Source organism: Anomaloglossus baeobatrachus, chromosome 2 (assembly GCF_048569485.1).
Source record: "Anomaloglossus baeobatrachus isolate aAnoBae1 chromosome 2, aAnoBae1.hap1, whole genome shotgun sequence".
Taxonomy (NCBI): Eukaryota; Metazoa; Chordata; class Amphibia; order Anura; family Aromobatidae; genus Anomaloglossus; species Anomaloglossus baeobatrachus.
In genome coordinates, this window is record NC_134354.1 from 20,177,577 (window position 1) to 20,203,932 (window position 26,356).

At 43.5% G+C, this 26,356-nt stretch overlaps 1 protein-coding gene across 1 annotated transcript in view; it reads left to right on the forward strand.

Annotated features, from left to right (window-relative positions):
• Positions 1 to 25,679, forward strand: part of LOC142290859 (galactosylgalactosylxylosylprotein 3-beta-glucuronosyltransferase 1-like) — a 178,526-nt gene extending 152,847 nt beyond the window's left edge. The window contains exons 2-6 of the mRNA XM_075334903.1: positions 7,401 to 7,548; positions 15,413 to 15,945; positions 18,185 to 18,481; positions 23,127 to 23,231; positions 25,145 to 25,679. Of these exons, the coding sequence (XP_075191018.1) occupies positions 7,437 to 7,548; positions 15,413 to 15,945; positions 18,185 to 18,481; positions 23,127 to 23,213 (1,029 nt within the window). The 5' untranslated portion in view covers positions 7,401 to 7,436 and the 3' untranslated portion in view covers positions 23,214 to 23,231; positions 25,145 to 25,679. The remainder of the gene's footprint in view (positions 1 to 7,400; positions 7,549 to 15,412; positions 15,946 to 18,184; positions 18,482 to 23,126; positions 23,232 to 25,144) is intronic.
• The last annotated feature ends 677 nt before the right edge of the window (positions 25,680 to 26,356 follow it).

A 26,356-nucleotide genomic window follows, 5' to 3' on the forward strand; every position in this document is an offset into this window, starting at 1 on the left:
TTACACATGTGCTCTTCTGCTCCCATAGATCCATAGAATAGAGCTGAGGTTACACATGTGCTCTACATCCCCCATAGATCCATAGAATAAAGCTGAGGTTACACATGTGCTCTTCTGCTCCCATAGATCCATAGAAGAGAGCTGAGGTTACACATGTGCTCTTCTGTTCCCATAGATCCATAGAATAGAGCTGAGGTTACACATGTGCTCTTCTGCTCCCATAGATCCATAAAATAGAGCTGAGGTTACACATGTGCTCTACCGCTCCCATAGATCCATAGAATAGAGCTGAGGTTACACATGTGCTCTTCTGCTCCCATAGATCCATAAAATAGAGCTGAGGTTACACATGTGTACTACCGCTCCCATAGATCCATAGAAGAGAGCTGAGGTTACACATGTGCTCTACCGCTCCCATAGATCCATAGAATAGAGCTGAGGTTACACATGTGCTCTACATCCCCCATAGATCCATAGAATAGAGCTGAGGTTACATATTTGCTCTACCGCTCCCATAGATCCATAAAATAGAGCTGAGGTTACACATGTGCTCTTCTGCTCCCATAGATCCATAGAAGAGAGCTGAGGTTACACGTGCTCTACTGCTCCCATAGACTCATAGAATAGAGCTGAGGCGATACGTGTGCACTGCCGCTCCCATAGATCCATAGAACAGAGCTGAGGTTACACGTGCACTACCGCTCCCATAGATCTATAAAATAGAGCTGAGGTTGCACATATGCTCTTCTGCTCCCATAGATCCATAGAAGAGAGCTGAGGTTACACATGTGCTCTACTGCTCCCATAGACTCATAGAATAGAGCTGAGGCTATACGTGTGCACTGCCGCTCCCATAGATCCATAGAATAGAGCTGAGGTTACACATGTGCTCTTCTGCTCCCATAGATCCATAAAATAGAGCTGAGGTTATACATGTGCTCTACCGCTCCCATAGATCCATAGAATAGAGCTGAGGTTACACATGTGCTCTACTGCTCCCATAGACTCATAGAATAAAGCTGAGGTTACATATCTGCACTACCGCTCCAATAGATCCATAGAATCGAACTGAGGTTACACATGTGCTCTACATCCCCATAAATCCATAGAATAGAGCTGAGGTTACACATGTGCTCTACATCCCCATAAATCCATAGAATAGAGCTGAGGTTACACATGTGCTCTACCACTCCCATAGATCCATAGAATAGAGCCGAGGTTACACATGTGCACTACTGCTCCCATAGATCCATAGAATAGAGCTGAAGTTACATATGTGCACTACCGCTCCCATAGATCCATAGAATAGAGCTGAGGTTACACGTGTCTCCTTTGGTCACATGTTATGGGGAAGCCAATCCCATCTGCTCCCCTCATTTTTATGCTGGTTGAATCATTCCACCTATATCAGCTATAGTTTATCTTAGCTGGTCTGTGAAGGGTGGTGTTCCATACTATCTGGTGAAAGTATTGCTCATTGCTTTCTGCCAATTTGTAATTTACCCCTGTTGTCTTTTGTAGCTACCTTCTGCTTGTTTTCCTCCTGAATTTCTTATTGTCTAATCCTTTGTGTGTGTATGCTGTGTATCAGAGTTTTGGTTTTCCTTTGCGCTCTTTATCTGTGGGTAACATTACACTCCTGACTTGTCCTTGTCAAGTGATGTTCTGTCGGTATTTGTTGGATTGTTTACTCTACCCCCAGTCCTCCCCGGGGGTGTGGAACAGGGGATGTTAGACCAGGGCTACTCAGGAGTTAGGGCTACACTGGCGGTCCAGACCTCGCCACCATCTGGCGTACCACTGGAATAAGGGACAGTATAGGGCCCCTAGACTGTGGGCCAGTCTAGGTGCCCCTACTCCTGGTTACCATGTCATACCCCTGAGAGTCCTTCCCTGGTGGTAGGGGAGTGTTATGATCCGATGTTCAATGACTACCATGAACACAATCCACCAGAGTTGTAGGTAATAATGTACAGACCGCAAGCCCTGAACTTAACACCACACTATAGGTAGCCAGGCAGCATACCTGACAATCCTAGATGCCTCAAACCCAGCCAGAGGACTACATAACCTACAAGGCAGAAAGTGAAAAGAAACTATCTTGCCTCAGAACAGATTTCCCCCAAAGATAATATGCAGCCTCCCACATGTACGGACTGTGAGCGAAGATGAAAAGACATACACAGTAAGAGCAAGATGGAGCAAAGAGAGGCCACACTATACTAAATACAAAAGACAGCATAGGGAACTCGTGCGGTTGGTATGAAAAAACCCTATCAAAACTTCCTACACGGAATGTGCAAAAAAAGAGGAGTAATCTAATACTCGCATGTTCACAATCCGTATAAGACTCTGGTGAAATTGTAGGAAAAAAATAATACCCTGCTGACTAACCCTTGCTAAAATAAATAGCAAAGACTGACTAGGAATATAATTCTTCATATCTGAAGGCTCAAACAAAACAGGATACGATACAAAAAAACCTTCAGAGATAATTCACAGAAGCATAAGCAAATAACACACGAAAAGTATGAAGCAAAACCATGAACTTAACTTAGCATGGTAGCGGGGAAGCCAGAGGGACAAAAGTCAGACTCCTATAGTCTCTGGAATTTCAGACAACTGGCAGAGAAAAACAGCCAACACACACCTATATCCAAAATCAAGGTTTGAGCTGCAAACCAGGTGTGTAGAACTGGGGAACAGAATCTAACATCTAACCTCAGCGACCACAGGAGGGAGTCCAAGAGCGGAACTCCACCAGACAGTATTCACAACAGGGGAGGTATCAGATTAGTTTTGGTCAGGAGCAGGGCCAGGAATGGGACTCAGGCAGCTCAACCATTAGAAGTATCCCTGAGGTAAGGGATAGCATAGGGCCCCCTAGTGTGTGGGACAGGCTAGGGGGCCACTATCTCTAATTATCCAACAAGTCACATTGTGACAGATCTGTGGAACACTGTTGAGGTTACACTTTCGCACTAGCACTGTCATAGATTCATAAAATAGAGTTGAGGTTACACATTTGCACTACCACTCCCATCGATTCAAAGAAATGGTCACGCATGCACCCTTCTGCTCCCATAGTAGTAAATGGAGCTGTGGTCACACATGCATTCTACTACTTTCACATAGGGAACTATTACAACAGTGAAAATCTTAGGTCTCAACAGTTAAACTCAGGTTTCAGGATATCTTTAGCATTTAAGTCACAATGGTTGACCCTTAAACTCCTTGGTGTCAACCCGTTTTCCTCGTCAGTCAATCTTTCTCCTTTCTTTACACTGCAGATCTTCTTTTTCACTTACATTATAGAAAGGTTGAAATGAATAATGCTGCAAGTGGTGCACAGATACTGAGGGAAATATACTTTAATTTAGTGCTCGGTGTAAAGATCCTTATATTTGTCCCCATCTAAAATTCAAAAGTGTCCCACTTAATTCTTCTCTTTCCAATATATCAATAATGGCAGGAAACTGCTGTATAAAAGAACAGCTCGTAGTCTTCAAAAAGAAATACATGATTCTCTGAAGGAGTTGACAGACCCTGAGTTCCTGCCATTGAATTTCATCTGCGGGGAAGCCGAACGTGGCGGATAATTTCCTCTTCCTTCATCTGTTTATTAAAACAAACAATAACATTCAAGTAGAGCTCTGCTTTTTAACAACGTCTTGCAGCATGACAGCCGTTAAATCTACATTAAAAATCATCAAGCCGCTTTGTAAATACTTTGCTTATGTTTTACTGATTTCGAGCTACATCGTGTTTTCTGCTCTACTCACATCCAAAGCCTCAAAGACAATTATCGAGGTTGATACTTTAAGAATCCACTGGAATCTTCCAGGCTCGAGCTCAGCTCTAACTATAGGACTATTATCTGAGCTCCTATCCTGCGTCAGTAGTTTTGTACCTTGTAATTCAAAATTCAACAGGGGTCCGGTGACCCCCGCTCACCAAAGAGCAGCCACCGCAGACAATATCAAGGGAACAAATAAAGCCACAGAAAATTCTGGTTTCTAAAGTTCCGACCTGAAAAAAAATAGATGTAGACAATTACCACAGGACTGATTTATTCATTTGTATCCAATTATTTCTGGTGCGTTCTTATCACAATCAGATACAAAAAATTGGGCATCCGCTTAACTGACTCCGAATGTAATTAATTCTAAACAGAGCGTAACAGCGAAATCTCCGTAACCCACAGAATGCCGAACACCGAACTGACCCCATACTAAGCGGAGTGTGTCTGAGTGTGTATACATATACATATATACATGTATATAGTGCAGACCAAAAGTTTGGACACACCTTCTCATTCAAAGAGTTTTCTTTATTTTCATGACTCTAAAAATTGTAGATTCACATTGAAGGCATCAAAACTATGAATATCACATGTGGAATGAAATACTTAACAAAAAAGTGTGAAACAAGTGAAAATATATCTTATATTCTAGGTTCTTCACAGTCGCCACCTTTTGCTTTGATTACTGCTTTGCACACTCTTGGCATTCTTTTGATGAGCGTCAAGAGGTAGTCACCGGAAATGGTTTTCCAACAGTCTTGAAGGAGTTCCCAGAGATGCTTAGCACTTGTTGGCCCTTTTGCCTTCACTCTGCGGTCCAGCTCACCCCAAACCATCTCGATTGGGTTCAGGTCTGGTGACTGTGGAGGCCAGGTCATCTGGCGTAGCACCCCATCACTCTCCTTCTTAGTCAAATAGCCCTTACACAGCCTGGAGGTGTGTTTGGGGTCATTGTCCTGTTGAAAAATAAATGATGGTCCAACTAAACGCAAACCGGATGGAATAGCACGCCGCTGCAAGATGCTGTGGTAGCCATGCTGCTTCTGTATGCCTTCAATTTTGAATAAATCCCCAACAGTGTCAGCAGCAAAGCACCCCCACACCATCACACCTCCTCCACCATGCTTCACAGTGGGAACCAGCCATGTAGAGTCCATCCATTCACCTTCTCTACAAAGACACGGTGGTTGGATCCAAAGATCTCAAATTTGGACTCATCAGACCAAAGCACAGATTTCCACTGGTCTAAAGTCCATTCCTTGTGTTCTTTAGCCCAAACAAGTCTCTTCTGCTTGTTGCCTGTCCTTAGCAGTGGTTTCCTAGCAGCTATTTACCATGAAGGCTGCTGCACAAAGTCTCCTCTTAACTAGAGATGAGAAGGTGTGTCCAAACTTTTGGTCTGTACTGTATATATATATACACACCGAACAAAAATATAAACGCAACACTTTGGTTTTCTCTCCCATTTTTCATGAGCTGAACTCAAAGATCTAAGACTTTTTCTATGTACAAAAGGCCTTTTTCTCTCAAATATTGTTCACAAATTTGTGTAAATCTGTGGAAAGTGATCATCGCTCCTTTACCGAGATAATGCATCCACTTCATAGGTCCGGGATTACAAGATGGTGATTAGACAGCATGATTATTGCACATGTGTGCCTTAGGCTGGCCACAATAAAATGTCACCCTAATATGTGCAGTTTTTTCACACATCACAATGCCAAAGATGTCACACATTTTTAAGGAATGTTCATTTCTGGCACATAGGTGGCAGTATTATAGTAGTTATATTCTTGTACATAGGTGGCAATATTATAGTAGTTATATTCTTGTACATAGGAGCAGTATTATAGTAGTTATATTCTTGTACATAGGGGCAGTATTATAGTAGTTATATTCTTGTACATAGGGGCAGTATTATAGTAGTTATATTCTTGTACATAGGGGCAGTATTATAGTAGTTATATTCTTGTACATAGGGACAGTATTATATTAGTTATATTCTTGTACATAGGGGGCAGTATTATAGTAGTTATATTCTTGTACATAGAGGGCAGTATTATAGTAGTTATATTCTTGTACATAGGGGCAGTATTATAGCAGTTATATTCTTGTACATAGGGGCAGTATTATAGTAGTTATATTCTTGTACATAGAGGGCAGTATTATAGTAGTTATATTCCTGTACATAGGGGGCAGTATTATAGTAGTTATATTCTTGTACATAGGGGCAGTATTATAGTAGTTATATTCTTGTACATAGAGGGCAGTATTATAGTAGTTATATTCCTGTACATAGGGGGCAGTATTATAGTAGTTATATTCTTGTACATAGGGGCAGTATTATAGTAGTTATATTCTTGTACATAGAGGGCAGTATTATAGTAGTTATATTCCTGTACATAGGGGGCAGTATTATAGTAGTTATATTCTTGTACATAGAAGCAGTATTATAGTAGTTATATTCTTGTACATAGGGGGCAGTATTATAGTAGTTATATTCTTGTACATAGGGGGCAGTATTATAGTAGTTATATGTTTGTACATAGGGGCAGTATTATAGTAGTTATATTCTTGTATATAGCAGGCAGTATTATAATAGTTATATTCTTGTACATAGGGGCAGTATTATAGTAGTTATATTCTTGTACATAGGGGCAGTATTATAGTAGTTATATTCTTGTACATAGGGACAGTATTATAGTAGTTATATTCTTGTACATAGAGGGCAGTATTATAGTAGTTATATTCTTGTACATAGGGGGCAGTATTATAGTAGTTATATTCTTGTACATAGGGGGCAGTATTATAGTAGTTATATTCTTGTACATAGAGGGCAGTATTATAGTAGTTATATTCTTGTACATAGGGGGCAGTATTATAGTAGTTATATTCTTGTATATAGCAGGCAGTATTATAATAGTTATATTCTTGTACATAGGGGGCAGTATTATAGTAGTTATATTCTTGTACATAGGAGCAGTATTATAGTAGTTATATTCTTGTATATAGGGGCAGTATTATAGTAGTTATATTCTTGTACATAGGAGCAGTATTATAGTAGTTATATTCTTGTACATAGAAGCAGTATTATAGTAGTTATATTCTTGTACATAGGGGCAGTATTATAGTATTTATATTCTTGTACATAGGGGCAGTATTATAGTAGTTATATTCTTGTACATAGGGGCAGAATTATAGTAGTTATATTCTTGTACATAGGGGCAGAATTATAGTAGTTATATTCTTGTACATAGGGGCAGTATTATAGTAGTTATATTCTTGTACATAGGGGGCAGTATTATAGTAGTTATATTCTTGTACATAGGGGCAGTATTATAGTAGTTATATTCTTGTACATAGGGGCAGTATTATGGTAGTTATATTCTTGTACATAGGGGGCAGTATTATAGTAGTTATATTCTTGTACATAGGGGCAGTATTATAGTAGTTATATTCTTGTATATAGGGGCAGAATTATAGTAGTTATATTCTTGTACATAGGGGCAGTATTATAATGCTGAATGTGACTGTTTGTGCTATTGATCTAGAATAATGATCCCTCCATTATTTAGCTTTCTTTTTGCTTTTCCTGCAGGTAAAGCAATGACCGATCACGCACAGTCAGACCAGCATGCTGAGGAGACGCAACCTTCTCACTACACTGCTCATTATCCTACCATGGGCTCTTCTTTTAACACTGTGGCACCAAAACCCGACCGGCCGCTACCTCACCCTTTTACGAAGTAAGTAAATAAGTTGGAAGTGAGATCTATAAATTTCTGAGAAATTCCGTCCATTGCCATAAATAAAAAATGCTGCACTACAACCACTAATGGCCACCATCCTAAAACCTATCGCAAGGGTCATGAATATTTCCGTGCTCTGTGGATGGTATTATATGATCGCACCCCGCTCCCTCTCCTGCGCCCTCTCCCGCTCCATCTCCCGCTCCCTCTCCCTCTCCCTCTCCCGCTCCCTCTCCCGCTTCTCTCCCTCTCCCTCTCCCTCTCCCGCTCCCTCTCCCTCTCCCGCTCCCTCTCCCGCTCCATCTCCCGCTCCCTCTCCCTCTCCCGCTCCCTCTCCCTCTCCCTCTCCTGCTCCCTCTCCCGCTCCCTCTCCCGCTCCCGCTCCCTCTCCCGCTCCCTCTCCCGCTCCCTCTCCCGCTCCCTCTCCCGCTCCCGCTCCCTCTCCCGCTCCCTCTCCCGCTCCCTCTCCCGCTCCATCTCCCGCTCCCTCTCCCTCTCCCGCTCCCTCTCCCGCTCCCTCTCCCGCTCCCTCTCCCGCTCCCGCTCCCTCTCCCGCTCCCTCTCCCGCTCCCTCTCCCGCGCCCTCTCCCGCGCCCTCTCCTGCGCCCTCTCCCGCGCCCTCTCCCTCTCCCGCTCCCTCTCCCGCGCCCTCTCCCGCTCCCTCTCCCGCTCCCTCTCCCTCTCCCTCTCCCGCGCCCTCTCCCTCTCACGCTCCCTCTCCCGCGCCCTCTCCTGCTCCCTCTCCTGCGCCCGGGTGTCAGTCTTTACTGTCGTTCCTATCTTGATAGTTTTAAGGATCTGGTCTTGGGTCCTAATGACTTTAAGGTGATCTAGTCTTAAAGGGGCTGGAAAACAATGTCTTGTTGTGACCAATAGGAGAGACTGCAATAAGATGGCCCGGAAGGTGAGTAAGGATGTTATTATTTTGCTGTGAAGACGGGGATATTACATTGGTCCTGGTAATATTTTGCGAACTATCGATAGTAGTGGAAAGCAGACTGTCACGCTAGGTATGGGGAAGTACCAAGCGAGAGGGAAGGGAAACCCTGTGTCTAGAGAAGGGGGAGATGGTGACCCCTGACCAAACCTACCGCTGTTTCCTGGGGTCCCTCACCCCCTAGATAGGGTCAGGTATCCGGCTCGGTGCATAAGTGCAGAACCTAAGTAACCCTAGTGCTGGGCCCTAAATAGGGAATGGATGGGATGAGATCTTCGTCAACCCCACTACACACTATAGATGACACAAGGAGGACACACACACAGAGAAAAGCATGAACTACTTATCTACAGAAAACACAGGTAGAAGTTCAGCAACGATACCACAGAGGAGTACAAGCCACCTGCTTGCAACCAAGGCTTGAATGAACTGAAAATATCACCAGCACCAATCCAAGGAAGCAATGGGTATTTAAGCACCAAGAGAATACTGATGATCAACAGCTAGGTGGAAGGCGAGCTCCTGCTGGATCCAAAAGGGGGAGAGATGAATCCAGCAGGAAAGCTACGTAATGTATACCTATGAATACTGACAGCAGGAACAATGGAAAGTCAGGGAGCATTCTGCCCAACCAAACTGTCACACTGCAGTACTGAAGCTATGGAAGCCACAGGTAATGTAGCTTCAGAGTGCTGTATAGCAAGCAACCACTAGGGGGCAGCAGAATAGTCAGTAATCCGAGTCATCAGCAGGAGGTCTTAGACAGTAGCAAAGGGAGAGACAAATTGTGGTCAGGAGCTAGCAAAGGGTCAGAAGCCGTAGCATATAAACCAATAGGGAGAGACGAATGCCGGAGTCAGGAGCGAGGATACAGGTCAGAGGCCGGGAAGTCCAAGTACAGATAAGGGAGGAGGACAAACAGGTTAGGACAGGGGAAAACAGTAGACAGGAATGGGGAGTCAAAGACCGGGAAGGGCAGATGAACGGTGGAGGGTACAGATCAGAACACAGTGCAGGGAGAGGCAGAACAGATCAGGAACACTCACCAGAGCCAGTATACAAGCTGCAAGGCAGAAATATCACTGATACTGAACCGTAGGTGCAGCGCTAAGACATAGTGCCCTAGGATTCGGAACGAGGCAGGGAAAGGTAACCCCTGACATGACCAGGTCGAGACAACAGCAGGGGAAACCAGCCCGGATCATGAAACAAATACTGTGACCTTCTATGGCCAGAGACCATATGACTGTGTCACCTGTGACACAGACCTCAGAATTAAAGGGGTTTTTTACTACTGGACATCCCCCTTCTTAAAGGCATCCTGTCACCAGGTCAAAAGATGCTAGTTTTTGTTTTTATTTTATTTCTCACTGCTCCCAAGTATTTCTTTTTAACTTTTATTAAATCCACCATAGTGTTACAGAAATATAGGCTTTTTATGTATCGCTAATTTTTATATGCTAGGGGGCGTGGCTCACAAGATTCTATGGAGGCGTGTTTTTAGTTGGCTATGCATAATTACCTATTAAGCCACACCTCCTTGGTAATTAAAAAAAAGGAGAAAATGAAAACAGCTCATATCTTTGACAAAGAGAATATTCAAGGGAGAAGCAGAACTTAAATAGGAGCGAAAACTGACCACTTCAGAAGTGGTGACAAATCCCCTTTAAGAAGGAGATGCCCATTAGTGTATAACCCCTTTAATTCATGTTGTGTTCTGGCTTTCCCACTAACAATAATATTGATATAAAAAAAGTTCTACAAAGTCTGTAAAACATGAAGAAGACGGCATCTTTTCTATTAGTGGCCAGCAGACGAGGCTGAGCAGATTTTCACTAAAACTAGTTTGTACCAATTGTGTAACAAGTATGCAGAAAACTCCACTGCTCCCCCTAGTGGTGGCTGTAGGAAGTCACATTTTATATGTTATCTCAATATAGCACTATATCGGAAACCGCCACAAAGATATTTTAAGATTATCAGCACCAAATTATTGAACTATCTATAATAAAACAAGTTGTGTCCGAGGGTAGCCATTACTTGTTAATATTGTGTCTGTCATTAATCAGATCTTGATCAGATTTGGAGAGATTTGTGCCATGGTGATTATGGAGAAAGCTGAGGACAGAGGCTCCTAGGCTGGCCCTAAGGCTAGGAGGTCCCTAGCTATCCATGATCTCAGAGTTACCTCTGAAGGTGAGGATGTCTGAGCTGCCTTCTGGGCCCTACTCCTGACCAGCCCTGATCTTATACCCCTTCCCTCCAACCCCAGGTGAGGACCGGGACAGGAGTTTGATAAAACCAACAGAGATAGAAAAACGGGAAACCAAAACTATCTCACAGCACGTTCACACAAAGGTATAAGACAATAAGAGGTAAGGAGGAAAATAAGATCAGGAAGGAAATAACAAGATGACAGGAGAACTCCACAACAACAACACATAAAGGTGTAAGATAATAAAAGATAAGGAGAAAAATAAGAGCAGGAAGGAAACAATATGTCGACGGGAGAACTCCACAACAACACATAAAGGAGAAAGACAATAAGAGGTAAGGAGGAAAATAAGATCAGGAAGGAAACAACAAGATGCAAGAGAACTCACAACAACACAAAAGGTGTAAGACAATAAAAGATAAGGAGAAAAATAAGAGCAGGAAGGAAACAACAAGACAACGGGAAAACTCCACAACAACTCCAAGAACCACACAATATAATCACAAGCAGGACTAGGACACACCTGCACACAGACCAACACAGCAATAAACCCTAGTCGGCATAGGAAGACAATTTCCACAATCTTAAATAGGAAGAGAGCCAATGTGATAGGCTTCCAACAACATGTGATCCCAGAAGTAATCATCAGGCTAGCAGAGCTTAACTCTTGCTAGCCTGATCATGACTGAGCCCACAGCTGATTGATGCCTGAGCCTGCCTGTGTAGCTCATAACCACCAGAGAAAACCTAGGGTGAAATGTTAGGATCTCTAACGTTAACAGCTTCTGATACCGCCATGACAATTGATGAGTTTTGTGCAAAAGTCTTAGTGACAATTAGTGGCTAAGGGGTACTTTGCACGCTGCGACATCGCAAGCCGATGCTGCGATGCCGAGCGCGATAGTCCCCGCCCCCGTCGCAGCTGCGATATCATTGTGATAGCTGGTATAGTGAACATTATCGCTACGCCAGCTTCACATGCACTCACCTGCCCTGCGACGTTGCTCTGGCCGGCGACCCACCTCCTTATTAAGGGGGCGGGTCGTGCGGCGTCACTGCGACGTCACACGGCAGGCGGCCAATAGGAGCGGAGGGGCGGAGATGAGCGGAATGTAAACATCCCGCCCACCTCCTTCCTTCCGCATAGCCGACGGGAGCCGCAGGACGCAGGTAGGAGATATTCCTCGCTCCTGCGGCTTCACACACAGCGATGTGTGCTGCCGCAGGAGCGAGGACAACATCGGACCATTGCGTCAGCGTAATTATGGAATTCGACGATGCTACACCGATGATACGATTACGACGCTTTTGCGCTCGTTCATCGTATCATCTAGGATTTACACACTACGATATCGCCTGCGACGCCGGATGTGCGTCACTTTCAATTTGACCCCACCGACATCGCACCTGCGATGTCGTAGTGTGCAAAGCCCGCCTTAGAATACCAACACTCAGTTGCTAGACAAACAGGTCCTTGGTAACCAGGCTGTCTCAGTTTGCCTAGGTCTTGAGTTCAAGACCAAATTGACGCTTAACTAGGGGCCAAAGAGCCTCGGCCATACTTGTTTTGTGCATTTTTCTGTCTCCTTTTGTAGAAGCAGTCAAGATTTTTTTTAAATGGAAAACCCCTTTAAGCCCCAAAAAAAACTGGGTTGGTATAAAATAACCATAATTTTACCGCATAGCTATTCTCTGGCAGGGGCTTGTTTTATCCTATATTATATCCTTTGCTGTCAGTGCCTTCCTTCCTTCCTCCATAGTGGTATAATGTGATATATTTGGGGATATAAAAAAAACAACTTCTAGAACAAATAGAAATGATTCAATATATTTATAGATTTCTTTGATTACACTAATCTCCGACAGCGGCCGGCATTGCATTAATCACGACTAACCAATCAATGATATTAGGCGCAGGCATCGGCACATTCCGCTGATTAAATCTAAATGTTCTCGACCTTTGTATAGTCAGGACTCAATGACTTTCTTACATATAAATCTCATCCTTTCCCCTCGATAAGGTGATAACATTCTCAAAAGAAAAAAAAAATCTGGTCTTTAAGTATTTAATGATTGCTTTAGCCACTAAAATTCTACATGTAGTCATTATCCTTTACTCCAATTATTTAATCGATAAATTTCCTTTTACAACACTCTGGGGGCAGATTGTTCCCTTTGTAGGGAGTTCGGTCCCATACACAACGTTTATCAGGATGTACAAGAAGATATTTGGGGACTGAACCCACTTTGAAACAACTGCACACCCACAAATTAATGTAAAGGTAACAGTCACACCAAGGCCCTGGTGCTAAAAGACTTGTCACAAGGTAAAAAGTGGACATTTTTTTATATTATTTGATTCCCATCACTCCCCTGAGTATTCCAGTTTTTGGTATTTGTAAATCCGTCATTCGGTTCCAGAGATATGGGCCTTTTTATTTAGTAATTTTTATGGTTTTTGCAAAGGGGTGTTGCTCGGGGGCGTGTCTTTAGACTGCCATGCATAATTATGAGAGACACACCCCCAAGGAAGCTCATAAAATTATCACTACATAAAAAGGCCCATATCTCGGGAACCATATGGTGGATTTAGAAAAAGCAAAAATCATAATAATCAGGGGAACAGCTGGAATAATGTCACAGCCTTTAGTGACTGGTTCTGGGTCTGAGTCTCAGTTTTCCTTGTGAGACTCTGCTATTTAAATATATTCCCTTTCCTTTGGGTAAGAGAGGGTTAATATCAGTATTCCCTGCCAGCAAGCAGTCTCATTATGATGATAATAATAATAGTAATAATAATTTTATTCATTTATATAGCGCTATTAATTCCACAGCGCTTACATACATTGGCATGATCTCAGGTGTTTTCGGTTTGGACCACTCCCAGTCCCTTTACATACCCTCTGCTACCAGCAGAGGGTGCCGGATATTCTCATTCATTTGGATGCTTGGCCTGGAGGTGAAAGGACAAGAAACCGGACAAGGAAAATACCGCCTCTAAACTTTTTGCCCCCTTAGGCACAGGCCTATTAATTTTCAGTTAACACTTTAGGCTCCGTTTTGGTGTTGCTTCAAGGCGATTATTCCTCCCTTAGTATTTTTTTTTTTCATCTCAGGCGGAATAGTGTGATAATGATACCTCGCATTCGATAGCTAAAGATACTTACCAGATTGTATCTTGTTGCCAAGTGACTGTAAAATCCATTTTAGAAAAACAGGAGGAAAGTGATTTCATCTCACAATGAATAGCAATCGTATCATTTATTATTTTTAAGAGACAAGTCAAAAATATATCTGCAAAAAAAAGTACTCTATGTAAAAGCTGATACATATCATCCCTACATTTTCATAAAATTTACCCAGAATTTCCATAATGATGACCTTAGAAAACCCATGTCATACACCCTGTTACAAGTTAATGTGGCTGGCCACTACTTTCTTTGAATACGCGGTAGATCTGCCCTATAGAAATGATGAAGATGCTGTATTTCGGCAGCATCTGACACCTGCCAGCTGCCGCAGGCATCAGTAACAACTGACCAGAAGGGAACGTTGGGTGCCATACCCTCAACGATCGGATATTGATGTATGATCCTAAGGATAGACATCAATAAAAAAAGTAATGGCCAATCCCTTTAATAGAGGGGGAGGGGATACTCTGTTGAGAATCTTCATGCAGTTTACAAAGATTGTACTGTTGTGTACTAAACATGAGGTCCATTGTTTTGAATGGGTATGGTGTAATGCTTCATTTCCCCTGGGGTGGCGCTGCAGGAAAATTGTACACTTACTGCAAGGTTATCTCATACATTAATGATTGTTGGAGCCTCAATTGTCAAGAGACTCTTTGTCCCACAATGTTTTTCTCAAGATTCGCCGACTGTCATGGCTGCATCAGGCTCTGTTCACATTGCAGACTCTGACTCTCCGCCCGATGGTTTATCTGGTGTCTCTGATCAACACAGGCAGACTCGGGTGTCAACCTGCTGTCTGGCCATAGGCAAGCTAGCAAAAGTTAGCCTCGGCTAGCCTGCTTGTAAGGCTTCATTGGTCACATGTTGAAAGGAAGACAGTCACATCTGATCCTCTCATATTTATGCTGGAGGAAACCTTCTACCCATGCCAACTATAGTTTATCCTGTGTTGGTCTGTGAGCTGTGGTGGCCCCGACTTGCTTGAGAAAGAGTTGCTTTGTGCTTGTTGTTGTTGTTGTTGTGGGGTTTACCCTTCATGTTGATGTTTCCTCTCTGCTCTTGTTTTCCTTTTATCACTTATTGTCTTATACCTCTGTGTGTGTGTGTTGTGTGACAGTTTTAGTTTCGTCATCTATTTGTGGGTTAAATCACGCTTCTGTCTTGGACCCCCTGGAGGAGGGGGTATAAGATCAGGGATGGTCAGGAGCAGAGCCAGGAAGGAGACTCGGGCATCCCCAACTTTACGGTATCCCCGAGATTAGGGATAACACAAGGCCCCTAGCCTGAGGGTCAGCTTAGAAGCCCCGGTTTACCGCCATCCCCAAAGTCGTGGTGACTCTTCTCACAAGTCTTGATTCTCCAGGTCACAGACACTATAAGGATGAACATTTTCCAAGCTTAGATACTGGAAAACTTTTTGTCATTTGGAATGAAAAAATCCAGAAATCTTTTGTTTCTTTTGAAGGTTACGTGAACTTTCTGAGCCTAATCAAGGTCATCTTTTCTTTCTTACAGAGGATATAGGTGACAATTCCACTGTCAAACCTCTTTTCAGTAACGTGACACCGAGCAAAGATGAGTCTCTCCAATGTGTCAACCAGTATCCCACCAGGGCGATCCCAGTGGTGGTCAGGACATACGTCTACTCAAGACCCCCACCTTGGAATGTAGACCTTCCAGTTATCTATGTGATTACTCCCACCTACACCAGGCCAGTTCAGAAGGCCGAACTTGTCCGATTGGCCAACACTTTTCTCCATGTAGTCAATTTGCACTGGATTGTGGTGGAAGATAGCCCGAGAAAAACAAAACTGGTGGCAAATCTACTGGAGAAAGCAGGGCTGAACTTCACCCACTTGAACATTGAGAGTCCACACAATCAAAAAGTGGGCATGTCAAGGACACCTGACATCACCCCTCGTGGAACTGTGCAGAGGAATCTTGGTCTTCGGTGGCTCAGAGACAACATCAATGCTTCGAATCCACCAGAAGGAGTCGTCTATTTTGCAGATGATGACAACACGTACAGTCTTGAGGTGTTTGAGGAGGTAAGAGGCTACATTATATACATCTCTCTCTGGAGAGCCGTGGTTGGCCTTCAGACATTGTGGATATCTTAATTTTCCCACGTAATTGGCTTTCCCAAACACGCTTAATCACCTTTAATGTTGAGATTTCAATTTTATGTCTATTGAAAAATCAATACGTTTATGCTCCTTAATTAAATTGTGATTTAATCACGGATCTTAGCGGGCAAAATGCCCTCGCTTCGTAGAGGAACAGTCATTATGCCGTAGAAGATCATCACATTTTTCAAAAAGTTGACCTTTGGACAACCCCCACGTTTTTGAGCTAGCTAAATGAAAATGATTTATTTGTACTGCCCTTAAGAGAATGACTTTTTTTTTTTTTAATTTGGTGTAGAAATTAAAAAATGGGGGAGGGGAAGAATATTAATAGAACGGTAAAACCGCCAAGAGAGCACTATAATAATACATTGTGATTTTAACCCAAATAATTTAGAAGCCGCGTACACTTTGATTCATTAGCAGCCGGTTTCTTTGGGTTCATTACAGCGGGAAAGAAGGACCTGGTGGAATATCGGATATACAGGGAGCGACATGATGATTAATATCTCTCATTAACATATCACGTAGGACGTGCACTAACTCTCCGTAATCTACTACATAACGATGGCTTATAGCTAAAGCAATTTATCATAAACATTCACCGATGAGAAGGAACCAGTCTTCTCCTTCCAGTAGATAAATGTGTTCGAAGAAGGAGACAAAAGTGTATAGATGAATGGCCTTTCTGCCTAGCTACCTGACACTGAGAAGCAGTTTGAAAAATATCACAGTAGACTTCAGGGGAAATGTCTCCTAGATTACAAAATTCACAAAATTACAAAAAAAATTGTGCACTAATCTAATAAGGAACTGGACCAGACTCCGAAAAACATCTTTGTCCTCCTCCAATATAGCATCGGTGAAGCCACCAGCCCTACAAGATCTTCCAGACAACAAGTTAGATGGCTTTGGACCTACATACAATCACATATTTTTGGCCCCTTGCTCACCTATACTTTTCAACTTTTAGAGATAACTTTTCTGGAGGATCGTACCTTTGACCAAAAAGTTTTAGCTGCTATTTTTCATGACCTATTTGACCCTGCGGCTGCAGAGCTGTCGGCTTTCCCTGAGGCTTGGTCTGTGGGAGGAGTTTTCTCCCGTGCCTCGTTTTTAGGATTACGACGCCTTATCTAGGGGTCATCTCTGGTGATCAGGCGCCAGTTATAATTCTGCTCTGCAGCGTGATCACTGGTCCCTGTGAGTACTTGATCCTGCCCATCCATCCTGTTCTCCCGTACTCTTGAATCTTTCCATCCTCCATTTCCTGTTCCCGACTGCGTCCATCCTCCCTGACTCCCGTCCTACTTTCTCTGGCTCCCTCGCCATTGCTCCTCTCCCTGTGTTTCCCCACATTTATCTGCTCTCTTGGCCACCGACCATGGCTCATCACTGACGCCTTTTTCCGTGCCCCTCCGGTCCTTGACGCTCTCTCCCAGCTTCCCTTGACTCAGTCTCTGTTCAACCCCTGGTATCACGTTATCTCCTGGCACCGATCCTGGGTCGTACGACTATCCCCTTTCACCTAGTGGATGCTTTACGGTAACCTGCACTAGCCTGTGCTCCAACTCCCTCTGTTGGTGCTTTACAGTATGCTCCATTTTATCGCTCACACCATCCCCCCCCCGAATATGTGTTTTGATATCACAGGTCTAACCCAATGACACCAGACATGAGAAATCCTCCAGAAATTATGCTTTTCATAAAATGTAAGCAGCTCCCAGGAACTTTGCCAACTCTTCCCGGAGTTCACTTTTCATTCTGGTAAAATTGGCAAAGATGGGCTCTCCTCTTCCAGTTTCGTACTATGTCCAGACCCTCAGGAATGTTTTTGGGTATGGTCGTTTTCCTTTTATTCCCATTATTGGGTTTGTCATGTTTGATCAGTAGGAAATCGCCAACGGTATTAAGAATATGGGTCCTGTATACACTATTTGCCATTTACTTCAATTTGGCTTTCAGTGAAGACGGCTTGACACACGCTAGGCCACCTCTACTATGTGTCCTTGACAAGTGGTAAGATGGGGTCCAGAACCCAAAGATTGATAGATGTCCCATCACATTTATTGCTTTTCTCAACCTCAATTTGTCGCCAAGGATAAGTATTGTTCTACGGCAATGAAATGCTACCAATAATGTCTGACTGTCTCATCCACAGATGCGATACACCAGGACAGTATCCGTCTGGCCGGTGGCTTTCGTTGGTGGTTTGAGATACGAATCTCCAAGACTTGGTCCAACGGGACGGGTGATCGGCTGGAAAACAGTGTTCGACCCTAAGAGGCCTTTTGCCATTGACATGGCTGGTTTTGCCATAAGCTTACGCTTAATTCTTGAAAGACCATATGCCAACTTCAAGCTGGAAGGAGTAAAGGGAGGTTATCAGGAGACAAGTTTACTGAAAGACCTGGTCACCATGGACGGGCTGGAAGCCAAAGCCGCCAACTGCACTAAGGTTAGAGGAGATGCAATCACCGGTCTACCTGCAGGATCATATGTCTGATGTTTACAGTATTCACATCACTCATTTGCAAATGTAATTGCCCCCTAAATTTAGCAATACTGCAACTACATAATTTCTATAATTTCATATGCAACTTTCAGATGTATGTTCTATCTGTACATTTCCTATTAATCTGCTCAGTGGGAACCTGTCTGTATCTATCCCTCTATCCATCCCTCTATCCATCCCTCTATCCATCCCTCTATCCATCCCTCTATCCATCCCTCTATCTATCCCTCTATCTATCCCTCTATCCACCCCTCCATCCATCCATCCATCTAACCATCCATCCATCCATCTAACCATCCATCCATCCGTCCAACCATCCATCCAACCATCCAACCATCCATCCATCCATCCATCTAACCATCCATCCATCCATCCATCCATCCATCCATCTATCCCTCTATCCATCCCTCTATCCATCCCTCTATCCATCCCTCTATCCATCCCTCTATCCATCCCTCTATCCATCCCTCTATCCATCCCTCTATCCATCCCTCTATCCATCCCTCCATCCATCCCTCTATCCATCCCTCCATCCATCCCTCTATCCATCCCTCTATCCATCCCTCTATCTATCCCTCTATCTATCCCTCTATCCACCCCTCTATCCATCCATCCACCCATCCATCCATCCATCCAACCATCCATCCAACCATCCATCCATCCAACCATCCATCCATCCAACCATCCATCCATCCAACCATCCATCCAACCATCCATCCAACCATCCATCCATCCATCCATCCATCCATCAATCTATCCCTCTAACATTTATCTCCTATCTAATATCTATCCATCCATTTCATATCTATCTATCATCTATCTAATATATATATATATATATATATATATATATATATATATTACATACTTGTACTTATACAGTGGCATGCAAAAGTTGGGACACCCCTGGTCAGAATGTATGTTATTGTGAACAGTTAAGCAAGTTGAAGATGAAATAATCGCTAATAGGCATAAAGTTAAACATGACACATTTTGTCTGTATTTAAGGCAAAAAAAATATTTTCATCTTTTACATTTTAAAAATTACAAAAAGAAAAAATGAGTCGATGCAAAAGTTTAATCACCTTTGGTGTTTTGTGTGCGGAGATAACGTTGACCAAGGTTTCAGATGTTAATTAGCCTTCCAGGGTTATGGTTTGATCACTATCGTTAGAAAAGGCCAGGTGATGCAAATTTTACTGCTTTATATAAACCGAGCAGCCTCTAACCTTGTGACAAAAAACAGCAGCCATAGGTTACTCTAAGAAGCTGCCTAGCACTCTGAAAATGGTGGAGGCCCACAAAGCAGGAGAAGGCTATAGGAAAATAACAAAGCGTTTTCAAGAAACCATTTCCTCAGTTCGAAATATCATAAAGAAATGTCCGTTACCAGGAACAGTGGAGGTCAAGATAAGGTCTGGAAGACCAAGCAAAATTTCTGTGAGAGCTGCTCATAGGATTGCTAGAGAGGCAAGTCAGAACCCCTGCGTGACTGTAAAAGACCTTCAGGAAGATTTAGCAGACTTTTGTGGTACATTGTTCTACTGTTCAGAGACACCTTCACAAATATGGCCTTCATGGAAGAGTCATCAGAAGAAAACCTCTCCTGCGTCCTCACCATAAAATTCAGCCTTAGAAGTCTGCAAGAGAAAATCTAAACATGTCTGATGCATTTTGGAGACAAGTCCTGTGGACCCATGAGGTAAAGATAGAACTCTTTGGCCACAATGATCAAGGGCATATGTGGAGAAAAAAGGACAGAGAATTTCAGGAAAAGAATATTTTGCCAACAGTTAAGCATGGGGGTGGATCAATCATGATTTGGGGGTGTGTTACAGTCAATGGCATGGGGAGCATTTCACGGGTAGAGGGAAGAATGGATTCAATGAAATTTCAACAAATTCTTGATGCAAACATAAGACCATCTGTAAAAATCTGAAATTAAAAAAAGAGAAGAAAATAGGAGGAAAGAGAATAGCTTCTACAAATCGATAATGATCCTAAACATATCATCAAAATCCACAATAGATGACCTCAAAAGGCGCAAGCTGAAGGTTTTACAATGGCCTTCACAGTCTCCCAATCTGATCATCATTGAAAATCTGTGGCTAGACCTCAAAAAAGCAGTGCATGCAAGACGAGCCAGGAATCTCACAGAACTGTAAGATGGGTCCAAGGAAGAGCAGTGCATGCAAGACCAGCCAGGAATCTCACAGAACTGGAAGACGTCTCCAAGGAAGAGCAGTGCAAGCAAGACGAGCCAGGAATCTCAGAGAACTGGAAGACATCTAAAAGGAAAAATAGTGCTTGCAAGATGAGCCAGGAATCTCAGAGGACTGGAAGACATCTCAAAGGAAGAGCAGTGCATACAAGATAAGCCAGGAATCTCACAGAACTGGAAGACGTCTCCAAGGAAGAGCAGTGCATACAACACGAGCCAGGAATCTCAGAGGACTGGAAGACTTCTCCAAGGAAGTATGGATAAAATCCCTTAAACAAGAATTGAAAGATTCTTGACTGCTACAAAAGCGATTACAAGCTGTGATACTTGCCAAAGTGGGTGCTACTAGGTACTAACCATGCAGGGTGCCTAAACTTTTGCATAGCCCCATTTTCCTTTTTATTAATTTAAAAATGTAAAAGATGAAAATATTTTTTCTTTTTGCCCAAAATACAGAGGAAATGCGTCATCTTTAACTTTATGCCTTTTAGAGATCAGTTCATCTTCAACTTAACTGTTCATAATAACAGTAATTTTTTAAAGGGGTGCCCAAACTTTTGCATGCCAGTGTGTGTGTGTGTATATATATATATATATATATGCCAAACTGAGTACACACCTCTCATTTTTCTAAATATTTCATTATTGGAGATGGGCAAGCACTAAAATGCTCAGGTGCTCGATCCTCGAGTCGAGCAGGTCCGAAGCTCTATCGAGTATTGAACAATGGCGAGCACGCTCGCGTATCAATATTTGTTATATCTTTTCATTGGACAACACTGACGATCTGACCCTGTGATACAATGTACAGTGTCAGTGCGCAGCTTGTATAACAGTGTAAATTTTGTGTCCTCTAAATAACAGAGCACACAGTCATTAATGTTTAAACCGGTGGCAACAAAAGTGAGTACACCCTTGTGTGAAATTGGCCAAATTGTTCTCAATTAGCCATTTTCCCTCCCCAGTGTCATGTGATTCATTAGTGTTACAAGGTCTGCGGTGTGACTGAAGGAGCAGGTGTGTTACATTCGGTCTTATCGCTCTCACACTCTCATACTGGTCACTGGAAGCTCAGCATGGCGCCTCATGGTAAAGAGCTCCCTGAGGATCTGAAAAAAAATGTTGCTTTACACAAAGGTGGCCGAAGCAATAAGAAGATTGTCATCACCCTGAACCTGAGCTACTGCACGGGGGCCAAGACCATACAGCGGTATAACAAGACAGGATCCACTCAGAACAGGCCTCTCAGTGGTCAACCAAAGCAGCTGAGTGCAAGAGCTCTGCGTCATATCCAGAGGTCGTCTTTACAGCATAGATGTATGAGTGCTGCCAGCATTGCTGCAGAGGTTATAGGGGTGGGGGATCCGCCTGTCAGTGCTCAGATCACATACCACACAGTGCAGAGGTTACAGGGGTGGTGGGCTCCGCCTGTCCATTCTCAGACCATACACTGCATCACAGTGTTCTGCATGGCTGTCATCCCAGAAGGAAGCCTCTTCTAAAGATGATGCAAAAGAAAACCGCAAACAGTTTGCTGAAGACAAGCAGACTAAGGACATGGACCATCCTGTGTCTGATGAGACAAGATAAACTTACCTGGTTCAGATGGTGTCAGCATGTGTGGCGGTTCCAGGTGAAAAGGACAAAGACAAGTGCGTCCTACCTACAGTCAGACATGGTGGTGGAGGGTCATAGTTTGGGGTTGCATGAGTGCTGCTGGCAGTGGAGGGCTACAGATCATTGAGGGAACCATGAATGCCAACATGTCCTGTGACACTGAAGCAGAACAGGATCCCCTCCCTTCATAATGACGCCAAACACACTCCAAGACCACCACTGTTTCGCTAAAGAAACTAAGCGTAAAGGTGATGGACCAGCCGAATGTCTCCATACCAAAACCCTATGGAGCATCTGTGAGGCCTCCTCAAACGAAAGGTGAAAAAGCCCAAGGTCTGTTACATCCACCAGCTCAGTGATGTCGTCATAGAGGATGGAAGAGGATCCAGCGGCTCCTTTGAAGCTCTAGTGACCTCCAGGCCCAAGAGAGCTAAGGCCGTAGTGGAAAATAATGGTGGCCACACAGAATATTGTCATTTTGGGCACAATTTGGTTATTTTCATTTAGGGGTGTACTCACTTTTGTTGCCAGCAGTTTAGACATTAATGGCTGTGGGTTGAGTTATTTAGAGGGCACCCACTGTATCTTATCTATCTATCCATCTATCTACCCTTAAACTTCTGCCTGTTTTTCCGCCATGCTCGTCATGTCTCCTTCCTTTAGGGGCTCGTGTACAGTCCAGTCCAGCGCTGGGTGTGAATACGGCTGTATTCTCTGTATACACTGACCACCGATCTTCCCTCCATACAGGTTTTGGTCTGGCACACGAGGACCGAGAGACCTACACTAGTGAACGAGGGGAAACGGGGCTTCACAGACATGAACATTGAGGTGTAGACCCGAGGGCATCACCATGTGAGTGCACGCTCCTGCTACGGAGCTATTTTGTCAATTTTCACAATTTAAAGGGGTTTTCCACCTAAAATTATATATCCACCTTTAAGTCCCGCATGAGACATGTTCTTTAAATCTAGGGAGAAGAGAAAGAAAAAAAGAAAAGGGCAAAAGGAAGTCTTTAGTCTTCACATAAAAAAACTGGACGTGAGTTTATCCACCCATAGTGTTACAATAACGTTTTGTCTCCAAACACAATGCTGATCCTTCCTCAGGACCGGTGGAGTATAATTGTTTGGACAACTAGGAAATTGTTTTGAGATACAGAGATAAATAGGCAATAGATATCAGGATGAGAAAAGAAAGAAGCAGAGAAAGAGAGGGACAGAGAAAAATGGGAGAGAGAAAGAGAGGGAGAGAAAGGGAGATAGGGTGAAAGAGGGGGAGAGAAAAAGAAGGGGGGAGAGCAAAGGGGGGGAGAAAAAGAGAGGAAGAGAGAAAGGGGACAGAAAGAGTGAGGAAGAGGGTGAGAGAGAAAAAGAGGGGAAAGAGAGAGAGAGAAAGAGGGAGAGAGATAAAGAGAGAGGGAGAAAGAAAGAGGGGGGAGGGAGAGAGAAATAGAGAAGGGGAAGAGAAAGAAAGAGGGGTGTGAGGGAATATGGGGAAAGAGAGCGAGAAAGAGGGGGAGAGAGTAAGAGGGGTAGAGCGAGAGAAAGGGGGAGAGAGAAAGATGGGGAGAAAGCGAAAAAGAGGATGAGACGGGGAGAGAGAGAGAAAAATGGGGAGAAAGAGAGAGAGGGAGAGATAAAGAAAGGGAGAGAGAAAGTGGGAGAGTCAGGGGGGAAAGAGAGAAAGCAGGGGAGAGAAAGAGGGGGAAAGAGAGAGAAGGAAGGAGAGGGAGGGAGAGAGGGAAAGAAAAAGAAGGGGAGAGAGAAGGAGGGAGAGACAGGGGGAGAGAGAGAGAGAAAGAGGGGGAGAGCAAGAAAGAGGTAGAGAGAAAGAGGGAGAGAGAAAGAGGGTAAGAGAGAGGGGACTGAAAGAGGGGAAGAGAGTGAGGAAGAGCGGGAGAGAGAAAGAGAAAGAGAGGGAGAGAGAGTAGGAGAGTGAAAGAGGGGGAAAGAGGAGACAGAGGGGTAGAGAGAGAAAGAGGGGAGGAAAGAGAAAGAGAGAAAGGGGAGAGAGAATAGGGGGGAGAAAGAGAGAAAGAGGGGGGAGAGAGAAAGAAGAGGAAAAAAAAGAGGTGGAAAGAGGGGAAGAGAGGTAGAGTGAGAGAAAAAGAGGGAGAGACAAAGAACGGGAGAGAGAAAGCAGGAGAGAAAGAGGAAGAGAGAGAGAGAAGGAGGGAGAGAGGGGGAAAGAGAAAAAGAGAGAGAGAAGGAAGGGGAAAGAGGGAGAAAAAGGGGGAGAGAGAGAGAAAGAGGGAGAGAGAGAAAAATAGGGCAAGAAAATGGGAGAGCAGGGGAGAGAGAAGCAGAGAGAGTAAAAAGGGGGAGAGAGAAAGAGGAAGAGAAAAAGAGAGAAAGGGGGTGAGAGAGACGAGAGGAAGAGGAGAAAGTCCGAGAAAGATAAAGAGGTTGGGAGTAACAGAGAAAGAATAGAGAGAAATAGAGGGGAAAAGAGAACGAGAAGGGAGAGAGAAAGAGATAAAGAGAGGGAGAGGAAGAAAGAATGGGAGAGAGAGACGGAGATGAAGAAAGAGAGAGAAACAAGAAGGGAAAGAGAAAGGTGGAAAGAGAGAGTTGGAGTGAGAAAGATTGAGTGGGAGAGAAAACAAAGAGGGGGATAAAAAGAAAGAGGAGGAGGGAAGGGGGGAAAGGTATTGTATTCCAGTCGTTCTTATTTGATCTCCATAGCGTTATTACCACTCCTGTTGTTAGTACGGGTGAAGTTGCTGATTTTTTTCATTGATATTTGTTTTTCTCTATTTCTCAAAGATGACTGAGAAAGAAGAGCAACAGTTAAATAAAACTAAAGACACTGAGAAGGATTTCCTGTATAACTGCGGCATTATCGACTCCTGTGGAACTTCTTGTGGCTGCTTAAACTTCTCCTGAACACGAAGAAAAAAAAAAACCTGTGAATAAACAGAATCTTTTTGGGGAATGTTCCTCCTGCTGCGGAGACGTGGGATCAGACGAGACGACGGAAACCTTCCGAATATCAGAGAACCACTATTTCAGCTCTACTTTCTCTGTTCTGATGAAGCATATGCTGGTTCTCCCTCAGACATATGGGTCTGTGTACCAAAGCTAATTAAAATGTTCTCACCGCTTGACGCGCCATCAAATCTTAGACAATTACTAATCAAGTTTCCGGACGACTGAAAAAAAACAAAAAACTTTTTTTTTTTTTTTTTTTTTTTTTTTTTAGAAAGCCCGGCTTATGCCCCATCTGACATAACAGACTTTGCTGATGATAATTAAAAACATAAAATGGCACATGGATATAATAAAGGTTCTCCTGCTGGTATTTTTATGTGTATGGAATCATCATTTCATAGCGTTGTATGGGAAGATATAGGCTTAAAGGGGATGTCCATCCTTGAACACAAGTCCAACATTCTGTACTGAATTCAAAGTTGTTTTTCCCATCTAGAGCTCCACATCCCCTAAAATTATAGAATTTTCACTCCCACCTTCCACCACTAGAGGGAGCTGAGGAGCCTACTGTACACTGTTTTGATGTATGCAGAAACCATGCACAGTGAGCTCCCCCTAGTGGTGGCCACAGGCAACTAAAATAGTATTATAGCCACCGCTAGGAGGAGCTCACTCTATAAAGTTGCCAGATATAGACATTTTGGTTGTAATTCATGTCTCTGCAGATTTGCTGAAACAGGATCTCTTTAACCCAAAGTCCTCTAGGTGACACTAGCAAGTAAGTTTTTTTTCCTCTCGGATGGAGCTAATTTGTATATTTTTCTCCCCCCTTGAAGTATTTCCAATAAGACACCATGCTGAGAGGATCTCCCTAATTAGGGCCAGCCCCTTACTCGAAACTCACATGCTGCATTTTTTTCGAGTGCAGTTTTGCTTTTCATTTTTGCTGTGCGCACGTTGCAGGTTTTTTTTTTGGCTACATCTTTGTGGTGACCACAAATATGCAGCAGGTCAATTTTTTTTGCGTTTTCTCAGGGCCGGCGCAGG